The following is a 13,157-nucleotide window of genomic DNA, read 5'->3' on the forward strand; positions in this document are numbered from 1 at the left end:
GTATTGCAGCTCGTTGTGAGTCCTGATTCCTTGTTCCATGTTCCTGATCCTGGCTCGTCTGACTACCCGCTCTGTTATTGACCTTGGCTATGTACCACTACCTCCTCTGTTGCCGACCCACACTTATCTGACTACCTGCTCCCCGGCCGAACCTGTTGCCTGTCCGAGAATCCACATTGCTGATGAAACCTGCCTGTCTGAGAGTCTGTCCTGTTGCTCAACCTGCATTCGTTTCTGACTTAAGCCTATGTCTGAGGTCTTGTAACAAGTCCTTGTGGGAGCATTGCTTCACTGTTCTGGTCACGCCCCTTTCTCACTGTTGCCAGGGGCATAACAATAGACCCTGCAAGGGATGCAGCTGAAGGGGGCCCAGAAGCAACAGGGGGCCCTGTCCTGAGAGACTGACAACTAAGGGCAAGGAGGGAAACAAATTTCTGCTCTTGTACTCTTTGCACAATTGTTCTAATGACTGCATCTGCTCAGCTATTGATAAGGAATCATACAAAGTTTTGCAGACAAAGATTTGTAGACAGTCCTTATTCAGTGTTCAGCAGGCTATTGTGTACAGCACTGCTCTACCCCTCCCCAACTGCTGTGTCCTGTAGTGGTACTTGAGGAGACTGGGCAGGGAGAGAAGGTGGGGTGGGGCGGAGGGGCAGCCAAAGTTTTGCAGGGGGCTCCGTGAATTCTAGTTACGACCCTGACTGTAGCCCCCTGTTTCAACTTCAGGGGACACAGTTATTAAGTCACAAGTGTTGCTGTCCTCGACACTGCAGTCTCCAGGTACGTGACACCCTCCAATTTCCTGCTCTTTCCTGCTCTATTCACCCACCTTAAAGAGTAACTGTCAGGCTGCAAAAGCTAATTTAAACCTCTATTCTCCTGTGTTAAACAGTTTAGAAGGAAGCCAAAAAGGCAATACTGAACTTAAAAATCTCTCTTACTTTGATGTGTGCTGAACAGCAAGGCTCTGTATTCCCAAGCTCCTAAGGAGGACGGCAGGACGCATAACAGATACTGCAAAGCATTCTGGGGCTGCTTCTTCTCCCCAGTGCACTCCCTTGGTCCTCCCCTTCATTTTCCTATCCCGCCCTAAGGCTGCTTTCACAGTGGGAAGTTACATGCTCAAGTTACAGCAGCTTGTAACAGCAGCCTAACTCACAGCACATGTTCCATTAGAGTATACTGCCTGAGTCCTCTATTGGTCCTAGCCACATGGCTAATTAATATGCACTGCACAGTAGTGTTGTCCGGATCATGAACCATTAGGATCTTTGATCCTGATCTTTTTTGTGAGTCGAATCACCAGGAAGCAGGGTAAGGGAGGATATTACATCACAATTGGCTTCATACAAGACAGACAAACATGTAACCTGCCATGAGCTGTCAGGAGCATCATTCTCTGCAAATACTATATACAAATTCTGTGAAATCCAAATGTGGACAGTGAAATGCATATGTAATGTAAGTACAGCCAATATTTAGCTACTGATATATGTTTTTTTTCTCTGAGACCTTATACCTAACAGCTCCTCTTTAAAGTGGTCTGACAGTCAGCATTTCTACTTTGCTCTAAAAGATTCCTCACAGCTTTAAAGCTAATATCCCAGAGAAAATTTGTAGCAAAGCATCACTGAAATGGTTAAACAAAGCACTGTGTCCTGCTATTCAGCTTCAAATCCGCATCCAAACTGAAGATAACAGTATCTTTGTTTACATTCCAATGTTGATACATTGGGCTTGATTCACTGAACCGTGATGACTCATATCACAGCCGTGCTAGCGTTTTTGCATTTTCGCACGCAATCACGAATTTTCGCGTGTAAATCAGCGATTGCATGCGGAAATTTACAATTGCGCTCAAAAAGGCAGGCAAAAACGCTAGCAAGGCCTTGATATGAGTTATCACGGGTTTAGTGAATCAAGCCCTTTGTGTGTAACAAGTAAAAAAAAAAAAAAACACTGTCTGAGACGCTGTCTCTGCTTCAAGCACACACACAGTTCAGAACAACTCATTAGAAGATTTTAATATATAATAAAAAGCAGTTGGAATAAAATGCCATGGCATCTTTCAGGGCAAGAAAAACTACACTTCGGAAACTTATTTGTAGACAGACAATATTACTTGTGCACAAAAGCAAATATGATAACTGTATGAATAATAACAAGTAGAAAAACACATTTTTATTGAATGTTATGAGTTTCGGACCACTTTAAGAGAAGAGAATAAAAGGGTGATAGGAGGAAACCTCACAGCAAGCCAGCCTCTTCCAGGTGCCTGTGCAGGTGCGAGGTGCCTGTGCAGTAGAGCAAACCCGATTGGTCTTGGCTAATTGCACCAAAGCCCGAGCGGGAAGCCGGTAATGCACCTGCACTCAGCGGAGAATAGAAATGTTTTTTTTATTTGTTTTGTTTTTTTTGTTTTTTGTTTTTTTTTTTCTTCCAGCGCTGGATTGGGCTGACTCAGGAGGACGGGGGAAGCCTCATTTGGATCCAGAGGCTTCCTCCTCCTGAGGTCAGAACTCCCCTTGGGCTCTTTTTTTTCCCTACAGGTTCACCTTAAAGGATACCCGAGGTGACATGATCAGTAGACGTGTATGTACAGTGCCTAGCACACAAATAATTATATGGTGTTCCCTTGTTTTTTCTTTCTCTCACTGAAATAGTTAAACATCAGGCATGTAAGTGGCAGTTCATGTGTGAGTCAGGAGTGGGTCAAACTACAGTGTGACCCTCACTGCTAAGAAATTACAACTATAAAACACTTTTCTAGCAGAAAATGACTTCCGAGAGCAGGAAAGAGATGAAAAGAGCTAATAGTTCATAGATTTTAGCTCTGGCATACTTCAATGAATGTGTCATTGAGCAAAAACAACAAAACAGTAAAAACTTAAGGCTGCTTTCACAGTTAGACGTTACAGGCGCACGTTAGTGCAGCCAGTAACGCAGTCCACCTCACAGTAATGAAAAGTCAATGGGCTGTTCACAGTGCCCACGTTGCGTTACATTGTAACGCAGCACGTCAAGTTAAAGTGCTGCATGCTGTACGTTATAAGCGGCTAAGCCGCGTTAGACATTTTGCACAGGCTCAGTAGTGTTGGAGGAGGAGGTCTCCCCTCCTCCTCCCCGGCCAGCCACATGGCAGATTAATATTCACTGCACGGTGTGACGTGCAGTGTTTACTTCCTGGAGCGGCCGCTCTGTGCGGCGATTGGCTGGCGGGACCACGTGATGCCGCATGCATCCAAAAGTACGCATCACGGCATCACGGACGCCAGAGTGAGCTGCACAACGCGGCTCACTCTGACCTCCACATCCAACACCACCAGGCGTTGCGTTAGGGGCACGTTATGCGACGACAACGTCCCCTAAAATGCAACGTCCTGGTGGGAAAGTAGCCTAAAAAGTAGATTTAAATATAAATTAAAACTGTGGAATATCTTAAAACTTCATTTTTAGGAGAAGTAGGATAGATACAGTTGTTTTTCATTAGTTTATTTTCACCTCGGGTGTCCTTTAATGCCCATATGCAATTAACTTTTTCTCCTTAGTTTTCTATATGTGATATTTTCAAAATTATCAATGAAATGCCTTTTAACCTCCCTGCCGGTTATCCCGAGCTCAGCTCGGGGTAACCTGCCGCGGAGGATTCCTCAGGCCCTGCTGGGCCGATTTGCATAATTTTTTTTTTGTTACACGCAGCTAGCATTTTGCTAGCTGCGTGCAACTTACGATCGCCGCCGCTCCGCGCCGATTCGCCGCAACACGCCGCATCAGAGGGTGCCCCCCCCGAGACCCGTGCGCTGCCTGGCCAATCAGTGCCAGGCAGCGTCGAGGGGTGGTTCGGGACTCCCTCTTACGTCACGACGTCGATGACGTCGGTGCCGTCATCGCGCCCGTCGCCATGGCGACGGGGGAAGCCCTCCTGGAAATCCCGTTCAGAACGGGATTTCCGGATGGGTATATGCGCCGGCGGCGATCGGCGCATTCGGGGGGACGCCGCATGGAGGGGGGAAGCATGTAGCTAGCGCTAGGCTAGCTACATGCTATAAAAAAAAAAATAATGCCAAAAAACACCCTCCCTGCCGTGCGCAGCAATTTTTTATAACGGCAGGGAGGTTAAACCCCCAGCAAGCAGGAAAATACTCAAAATAATGTTGATATTACATTTTAACCTACTTTTTTGTACTTTTTCAGTTGCAAAATGGTACAAAGTTATTTTAAAAAGATGATGAAAAATTATGTTTGTGAGAAACCGTTTATTGCATACGGGCCTAAGAGAGAAGAAGCATCGGCTTGTAAACGTTCTCTGCTTGTATATGAAGACGCCGCTTACTTAAAAAGTTGAAGCTCCATTAAATTCCCCAAAAATATTTTTCTTGTCTTGCAAAGCACTCAAGGCTCTTTTACACTACATGTGATTCCAATTTTGATGCAATTTTAAATGCGATTTTGATTTTTGAGCCGATTAACCACATGAGGACGACAGTGTTAAACCTCCCTAAAGACCAGGCCATTTGTCAATAAATTGGCCACTGCAGCTTTAAAGGCTCACTGCAGTGGTAATTGTCTATTTTTTATTAATAAATTTCCTATTTTTCTTTTTCTTCTAGTCCCTCCCTGCCCCCGCCAGTCAATCACTGTGATCGGCTGTCATAGGCTTCTGCCTATGACAGCGGCTCACCTCCGAGCCCACAGAGGGGACAGTCGTGTCACACGGCTGTCCCCAGTAGAGCGCTGCCGTAGATCGCAGCGCTGTACAAGCTAATTAGCGCGCGATCTCCTGCAAAGCAGGCCCCAAGGACCTTACGCCAATTGGCGTTAGCCAGTCCTGACGCGGTCGGCAACCAGTTAAAATGAAAGTCCTGCATGCTGCTTTCTTTTTTGTGTTTTGCTTCTTGTGTTGCTAGCATCCAGTTAAAATCGTTATTGCAAATCAGAATTGGAGATCAAAATTGCGGTTTGCAGTGTAAACGAAGCTTCAAATCAAGTTACGCTCTCAACCCAAGGTTTTCACTGAATAAAATCTTACCATCAAACTAGTATAACAGTGCCACCTACAGTCCAGATGTATGAACACCACAATTGTCATTACATGAATGCTTACATTGAATCTAACCTCTGTACAGAGCATGGAGCAGCAGCGTGTGTACAGATCATGGAGCAGCAGTGTGTGTACAGAGCATGGAGCAGCAGTGTGTGTACAGAGCATGGAGCAGCAGTGTGTGTACAGAGCATGGAGCAGCAGTGTGTGTACAGAGCATGGAGCAGCAGTGTGTGTACAGAGCAAGGAGCAGCAGCGTGTTTACAGAGCATGGAGCAGCGTGTGTACAGAGCATGAAGCAGCAGCGTGTGTACAGAGCAAGGAGCAGCAGCGTGTTTACAGAGCATGGAGCAGCAGCGTGTGTTCAGAGCATGGAGCAGCAGCGTGTGTACAGAGCATGGAGCAGCTGCATGTGTACAGAGCATGGAGCAGCTGCGTGTGTACAGAGCATGGAGCAGCTGCGTGTGTACAGAGCATGGAGCAGCTGCGTGTGTACAGAGCATGGAGCAGCAGCGTGTTTACAGAGCATGGAGCAGCAGCGTGTTTACAGAGCATGGAGCAGCAGCGTGTGCACAGAGCATGGAGCAGCAGCGTGTGCACAGAGCATGGAGCAGCAGCGTGTGCACAGAGCATGGAGCAGCAGCGTGTGCACAGAGCATGGAGCAGCAGCGTGTGCACAGAGCATGGAGCAGCAGCGTGTGTACAGAGCATGGAGCAGCAGCGTGTGTACAGAGAATGGAGCAGCAGCGTGTATATAGAACATGGAGCAGCAGTGTGTGTACAGAGCATGGAGCAGCAGTGTGTGTACAGAGCATGGAGCAGCAGTGTGTGTACAGAGCATGGAGCAGCAGCGTGTGTACAGAGCATGGAGCAGCAGTGTGTGTACAGAGCATGGAGCAGCAGCGTGTGTACAGAGCATGGAACAGCAGCGTGTGTACAGAGCATGGAGCAGCAGTGTGTACAGAGCATGGAGCAGCAGTGTGTGTACAGAGCATGGAGCAGCAGCGTGTGTACAGAGCATGGAGCAGCAGCGTGTGTACAGAGCATGGAGCAGCAGCATGTGTACAGAGCATGGAGCAGTAGCTCTAGGGAACTTAAAGGGAACCTTAACCGTGGAGCAAAGAAAAGTTTCACTTACCTGGGGCTTTCCCAAGCCTCCTGCAGCCGTCCTGTGCCCGCGCAGCTCCTCCAGTGTCCTCCGGTCCCCCGCTGCGGCTTAGTTTCGTTTTCGGCCGACTCCCAGTCGTCCTCCGGCAATGCGTCCTATTCTTACGCATCCCCCGCCGTAAAGCGCGTCATGCGCAGGCGCAAAGGTAGGTAGCCACTTAGATGCCCCCAGTATTGGTATCTAGGTACAGTTTCCCCCAGTATATGTTAGCCAGACACAGTTGCCCCCAGTATAGGTTGGCCAGGCACTCTCTTCACTTCCTACTTCTGCCTGGTGCTGCCCCCAGACTTCTCCCTCTTGAGGAAGTCACATCATGGGTGGAACGGGGCTGACCCCTGGTGTGGGGAACATTACATAATCAGGCCGGCAAACACATTAGTCCAAGGAAATACTATGCAGGTCCATCCACTTAAACCAAACCTTTTCAAACTTTTTAGGGATATTTCTGAAGTCATATACCTGCTTAAAAGTGAACCAGAGACGAAGCACCTTCATGTATTTTACCATATATATATCAGTGGTGACATTAGAGAAAACACCTACCCTGCTGTATGTTTTATCCTTCACTGCTCAGCCTGCTTGTTAGCAGCCCTGATAAAATCGCTGACTGAGCATTTAGGCTGGCATTGCTCAATAATCATTATAGCTGAGTCTGTCTTCTCTGATGTCTTTTCAAGGCCAAGCCTGCCCCCTGCTGGCTCTGCTATAATGACTCAGCTATAATGATTCCTGAGCAAAGCTAGACTGAAAGCTCAGTCAGGGATTTTATCAGGGCTGATAACAAGCAGGCTGAGCAGTGAAGAATGAAACAGACAGCAGGGTAGATGTTCCCACTGATGTATATATGGTAAAATACAAGAGGGTGCTTCGTCTCTGGTTCCCTTTGTTCACTTTAAAGAGAATCTGTACTCTGAAATTCTTACAATAAAAAGCATACCATTCTATTCATTATGTGCTCCTGGTCCCCTCTGTGCTGTTTCTGCCATTCTCTGCTGCAAACCTGGCTTGTAATTGCCAGTTTTAGGCAGTGTTTACAAACAAACTAACCAGCTTCTAATAGGCTCAGCTAAGCAGAGTGTGTTAGTCACACAGAGCCTGCAGGGGGTGTGTACAGCTTCTAGCTAATCACAAGCAGCCCTGCACATTCCAGTCTGACTGCCTCAGCCTGACTGTGCCGACTATAGAGAGAAGATTAGATCATATAACAGAGATAACACAGCTACTGTGCAATTAGGAAAAGCTGCAGTAAGCCAGACCACATTAGAAAAGGCATAGGAACTTATAGCATAGAAGAAATAAAGATAAACAATTTGTTACAGAGTCTCTTTAAGGGTTAATAATTCTTGTGCAATATAAGCCTCCCAGTTGCTCACTGTTGTGGGATCCCCCTGTTTCCACCTGAGGATTATAGCCTTAACAGCATAATAAGCAATGTTTCTAAATAGCTTGGGTTCTCCCTTGACAGTGTCGTTAATAATTCCGCGGAATGTTGGAAGAGATTTGGGAACAGTTTCTGTGTTCCGCTCATACCTGCGACCAAAAGGACTGCAACTGAGGACACACCGACAAAACATGGAAGAAGTCAGCACTCAGCAGGCCGCATCTATTGCACACAGGCAGTTTAACTGATTTAATGTCAGCCCTCTGCCCGCCCCTTGCTTTCTGGTACCCTAGGCCGTGGCCTTTGTGGCCTTGCCTCAAATCCGGCCATGCTAGTGACCATTAGTGGTGTGAATTGTTCAGTGAAAAGCGCTATATAAATGCACTATTCTAATACTGTGCAGATCAGTGTCAGTGTATTTCTAACTATCTGTGTCCCCTCCTGTCTGTGTCAGATTTCCTCAGTAGAAAGCAAAGAGAAACCTTTTCCAAGGAAGCACAGGCAACATTTTTGGTAGAAAAATTAAGAAAAGTGTAACTTAAGTCCTGTTGTTAACCCCCCCCCCCCCCCTCCCCATTCCCCGCCCTCCTTTTTAGGTGATTCTGCTGACTAGATTCAAAGTTTAGGCATGAATTAGGACATATATTGGTAATCTAATCTCTCTTCTGCAGGAACAGAGAGGGTCTGCAGTCCGGTGGAGTACCTGGATTGTGCGGAGATCCAGTTAGAGCATATAGGTTGGTATCTTTATAAAGCATCATATTATACTGCAAATTACAGATACATAAATAAGGAGTGCAAGAATCGTAGTTAACCACTTGGGGACCACAGTGGTAAACCCCCCTAAAGACCAGGCTGTTTTTTTCATAATTGGCAACTGCAGCTTTAAGGCCAAGCTGCAGGGCCACACAAGTGTTCCCCCCCCCCCCCCTTTTTCTCCACACCAACAGAGCTCTCTGTTGGTGGGGTCTGATCGCCCCCTTGTGTTTATTTATTTTTTTAATAAATACAGTGTTTATGTTCTTATTTTTTTAATATTTTTTAATGTCTGTCTTTTTTTCCCCCAATCCCCTCCCTCCCCCCAGCCGACCAATCCTGGCGATCGGCTGTCATAGGCTTCTGCTATGAGAACCGATCGCTCTCTTGTGCCCCAGGGGGATGTGTCCCACGGCTGTCCCCAGTACAGAGCTGCTGCTGATCGCAGTGCTGTATTACATGTAAAGACGGCGAAACGCCGATGGCAATCGCCGCTTGGAGACTGAAGGCGTTGTGGAGCTCCGCCCCCCCCGAGCAGAAGATTAAGGGTCAGTACTATTCCATTGTGAAAAAGGGTTTACAAGAGGACACTGCAAGGGAATCGCAGAGATGGCAGGACGGAGAATAGAGAAAGGAATGCGGAGTAGGTAAGTAATGATGAGGTGGGGGGGGGGGGGGGGGGTTGGGGGTAAAGGATACCTTTGGCCCCATTAAATTCTCAAATTGATGCCCTGTGTGAGTGGGGAGGTGCGCATAGGCTTACCGCACCTCCCGTGGCCTGGCGTTTGCCTCAGTTTGCCCGCTAGGTCTCCCGTTTTCAGGGGTTCTGGTCAGCGCCTGCTGACCCGGACATATAGTATCATTCAGAAAGCATTTCTGCATGCGGAAATGCTGAAAACAGCTGAATTTACCGAGCACTTAGCAAAGTGTTTATTCATAAAAGCTGTTTCCGCATGAAAAGCTTACATTCCTGAGCAGATCAATAAATTACCGCCTTGTGCGGTGATTATGTTAACAAATGTCACCATATGTCAATTCATAAAGATTAGAGCAAGCGGTATCAGCAAGGAGATTACCGCTCCCTTTGAAGTAGCGATAACCATGCAGAGAACAGCTAAGCTAATGAGACAGACCTCCCAGGCAGCAGCAGCAGTGAGAGCAGAGCAAAATATATCAATACGGCAGCTTCTCATGTTATGCAAACATACCGCCAGCCTACCGCCTGCCTAGTTCGGGAAAAAACCAAACTTGTATCGCAACTGTAAACATTTTTATGAATGAGCACACAGAAGTCTAAACTACCGAATGCGGTATTTTCCCGCACAGATTTTTTTTTTACCACACTGCTTTTATGAATGATAGCCATACTGTGCTGCACAGTCCTCGCTGGGGACCTAGTGTGCTGCGCGCACACACTCCCAAGCGTGGAGGACATACTGCGCATGTGCAGCACAGTATGTTCGGGTCAAGGGGCACCGAACGCGTCGACCAGAACCCTGAAAATGGGGGGCATAGTGGAGAAACGGAGGCAGACGCAGGGCCGCGGGAGGTGAGGTAAGCCTATGTGCACCTCCCCACACACGCAGGGCATCTACCTGAGAATTTAGTGAGGATGTATTTAGCCTTCAAAGGCAATTCTGGCATGCGATCCTGGCAACGAACACGCCTCCGGCAGCGCACACACATAGCAGCTCTCCTGCACACTGAGAACTGTAACACATTGGTATCTGGAACTGGTATCTGGAAGTCTGAGTAGGAGGTAAGTATGCCTCAAGGGGGCGTGATCAGGGGTGAAAGGGGTGTTCTTAGGGACGGACTGGTTGCATACAAAGGAGGAGAACTGCCACTTCCTCCCTGCCCGAAGTGCCTCCTATTTGAAGATTTCAACAGAGTAGCCCCAGGACCCCTAAGGGCACTGGACAGTAGGGATGGTGCTGCGATTAGTCACTCAGCACCACACACAAAACCTAATTAATATGAACCCCGCTCTGAGTTCAGGGTTACGTTAAAGTGCATTTCAAATATGGACCACAGAACGTTGTTCTACAGATATCACTAGTTTATTTCTCCTTCTAGATAGGATGGCGGAGCAGGATGAAAAGGTGTGTCCCTGTGAGACTCCCTGCAGCCTGACCCGCTACGGGAAGGAACTGTCCATGGTCAGGTTTCCCAGCAAAGCCTCCTCCAAATATCTGGCGAAAAAGTATAACAAGACAGAAGAATATATTGTGTGAGTTACTCCCCTCTCTCTCTCTCTCTATCCATCACCTAGTCTACACCAAGTTCTGACCACTGGCTGATGTGTACGTTCCATGCCACAGTCCAACCTCGTGCCCACCTATCAGATGCTTCAACTATCAGGTGAAGAAAACCCGTACATCAAATAAAGGCGCGGGGAAATAAGGGCGCACAGTAAAGTTGTTAGTACAATATCGTTATTAAATACCAATATTTTACTATAAAAACGTAAAATATCTATATTAAATATCAATATTTTACTATGGCCAAAACTAACACTACTTTCGCACAGAACCCTCCCCCTGCCGCCTAACCCTAATCGCCCCCTCCCAATGCCTAAAACTAACCCTCCCATCCGTACAACCTACCTAACTAGTGCCTAAAACCCATCCACACACACTTTCTACCTAATTCCTAAAACTAACCCTCCCCATCCGTACAACCTACCTTAGGCCTCGTTCACATCAGGGCCGTTTATGTGCGCTTTTTACAGCGCACTGCCCTGTGCGATCAGCAAGGTATTTATTTTCACATGTAACTAAATGTAGCTGGTTCACATCTATGCGCTGCGCTGAGCAGCGTTACAGAAACGTAGGGTTGCATGCATTTCTGTGCATTGAGCTGGAAAGCGCACATCAATGCAAGTGAATGGGTGCGCTTTTTTAGTGCATAGAAGCGCGTACAAGCGCATAGAAGCGCATGCGTTTTTTACCCCTAATTGGAGAAAAAAATACATTTACATACAAAAACAAAGTTTTATTGACAACTGCTGCTGGTACAACAAGCAAAACGTGCTTTAAAGAAGCGCAGCGCAACGCACAGAAACGCGCACTAAAGCGCGCACAAGCGCATGCGGTTTTTACCACGCGCTTTCACACGTTTTTCAGCGCAGCAGATGTGAACGACTAGTGCCTAAAACAAATCTCACCCATCCACACACACTTCCTACCTAATGCCTAAAACTAACCCTCCCCATCCGTACAACCTACCTAACTAGTGCCTAAAACGAATCCCGCCCATCCACACACACTTCCTACCTAATGCCTAAAACGAACCCCCACCCGCACAAACTACCTAACTAAAGATGCAAACCCTCGATCGCACCGCACAAAAAAGTAAGAAAGAAAGTTAAATATGCGCTACAGAATAGCGGCATTTTGATGCTTGCTACAGATCAGGCGTCCCATTTTCCACTGTGGCGCCCAAAGACCGTTATATTGTATTGGCACCTATGGCGGTGCCCATTTAGTCCACTTGCCGCATGCCCCCTTTTTTCTGCTTCGAAAGAAAACTCCTCCTCCATGCAGTGGCGTAGCTAAGGAGCTGTGGGCCCCGATGCAAGTTTTACAATGGGCCCCCCCAAGCACTCTATACATAACAATTGACATGACGCACCAAAACCTGCCAATTGCAACTACAGTGTCAGAGGTGCAAGAAGGGGATGGGGAATAGTTTGTTAATAATTACCACAATTCAAAGTATCTATAGAAGTGATTATTATGAGCACATGACCAATAGAGAGCTAATATTGTGTTTGAGGGAGGACTCTTCGGGGTCCCTCTGGCCCAAGGGCCCCGATGCGGTCACAACCTCTGCAACCCCTATTGCTACGCCCCTGCCTCCATGGCATACAGACAGTGTCTATGTACGTAGCAGTTGGAGGTGGATGTTATTTGAATAGTTCATCTGTGGAAAGCAATGGTGCACACCAGATTATTAACAGGATCCTGTGACATCTCCGAACCTAGTGTGGTAGACCATCTATGAAGTCAGATCCTGGATCCTGATATGACACTGTGGGAGGGGTTTCACCGCAATATCAGCCATATACACACCCCTGATGATCTATTCAAGAAAAGGTAAAGATTTCTCATGGGAAAGGGGGTATCAGCTACTGATTGGGATGACGTTCAATCCTTGGTTACAGTTCCTCTTTAAGTTTGAGCCTCTGGAGTGCCTCGCTTTCTTCTACTGTATTGAAGTTTGACTGGTTGGCTGGAGTGGTGTACCTGCAGAAGAGGATGAGTTGATGGACTTGCAGGTGAATCACGGCCATCTCCTGTAGTCACATTTCTGCCTCTAACAGGTGCCTGACTGTCACAGCAAGCTGTCTCCTTCTCACACATCTCTCTCTTACAGATTCTCGGCTGTCTATCACAGAGTTCTGTGTCTTCTGTCCGCAGGGAGAACATTCTGGTTCTGAATATTTTCTTTGAAGCATTGACCTACGAAAGCATCGAGCAGAAGAAGGCATATGAGATGGTCGGACTGCTGGGTGAGAGGACTCTCTTGCACCAATCCGTAATAATCGCACAATATTTACAGACAGCGCCGTTCTAGCTGTAATTAGTGAGGGTCCAAATAGTTCCCAGCGAACTTAGGCTGTTCACCGTTCGCATTTGATGCTAATTTTTTTGTCAAAAATTTGCGTTCGCATTCAATAGCCACTGACTTTAGCGGTTAATAGCAAAGCCCCTTGATAACAGGGTGCTGTGGGTGCTCCAGGCTGCCGGCATGGGTGGGCGGGGGGGGGAGTGGTGGCTTTTTTTTGGGGGGTGCTATGCAGGTGC

General features: G+C 47.2%; 1 protein-coding gene across 2 annotated transcripts in view; it reads left to right on the forward strand.

Annotated features, from left to right (window-relative positions):
- LOC137518051 (acid-sensing ion channel 1C-like) overlaps positions 1-13,157 on the forward strand; it is a 71,795-nt gene that overhangs the window by 22,120 nt on the left and 36,518 nt on the right. For both annotated transcript variants that reach the window (XM_068235258.1, XM_068235259.1), the window contains exons 5-7: positions 8,265-8,330; positions 10,426-10,579; positions 12,771-12,862. In XM_068235258.1, coding sequence (XP_068091359.1) covers positions 8,265-8,330; positions 10,426-10,579; positions 12,771-12,862 — 312 coding nt within the window. The remainder of the gene's footprint in view (positions 1-8,264; positions 8,331-10,425; positions 10,580-12,770; positions 12,863-13,157) is intronic.

Source organism: Hyperolius riggenbachi, chromosome 5 (genome assembly GCF_040937935.1).
Source record: "Hyperolius riggenbachi isolate aHypRig1 chromosome 5, aHypRig1.pri, whole genome shotgun sequence".
In the NCBI taxonomy this organism is placed as follows: Eukaryota; Metazoa; Chordata; class Amphibia; order Anura; family Hyperoliidae; genus Hyperolius; species Hyperolius riggenbachi.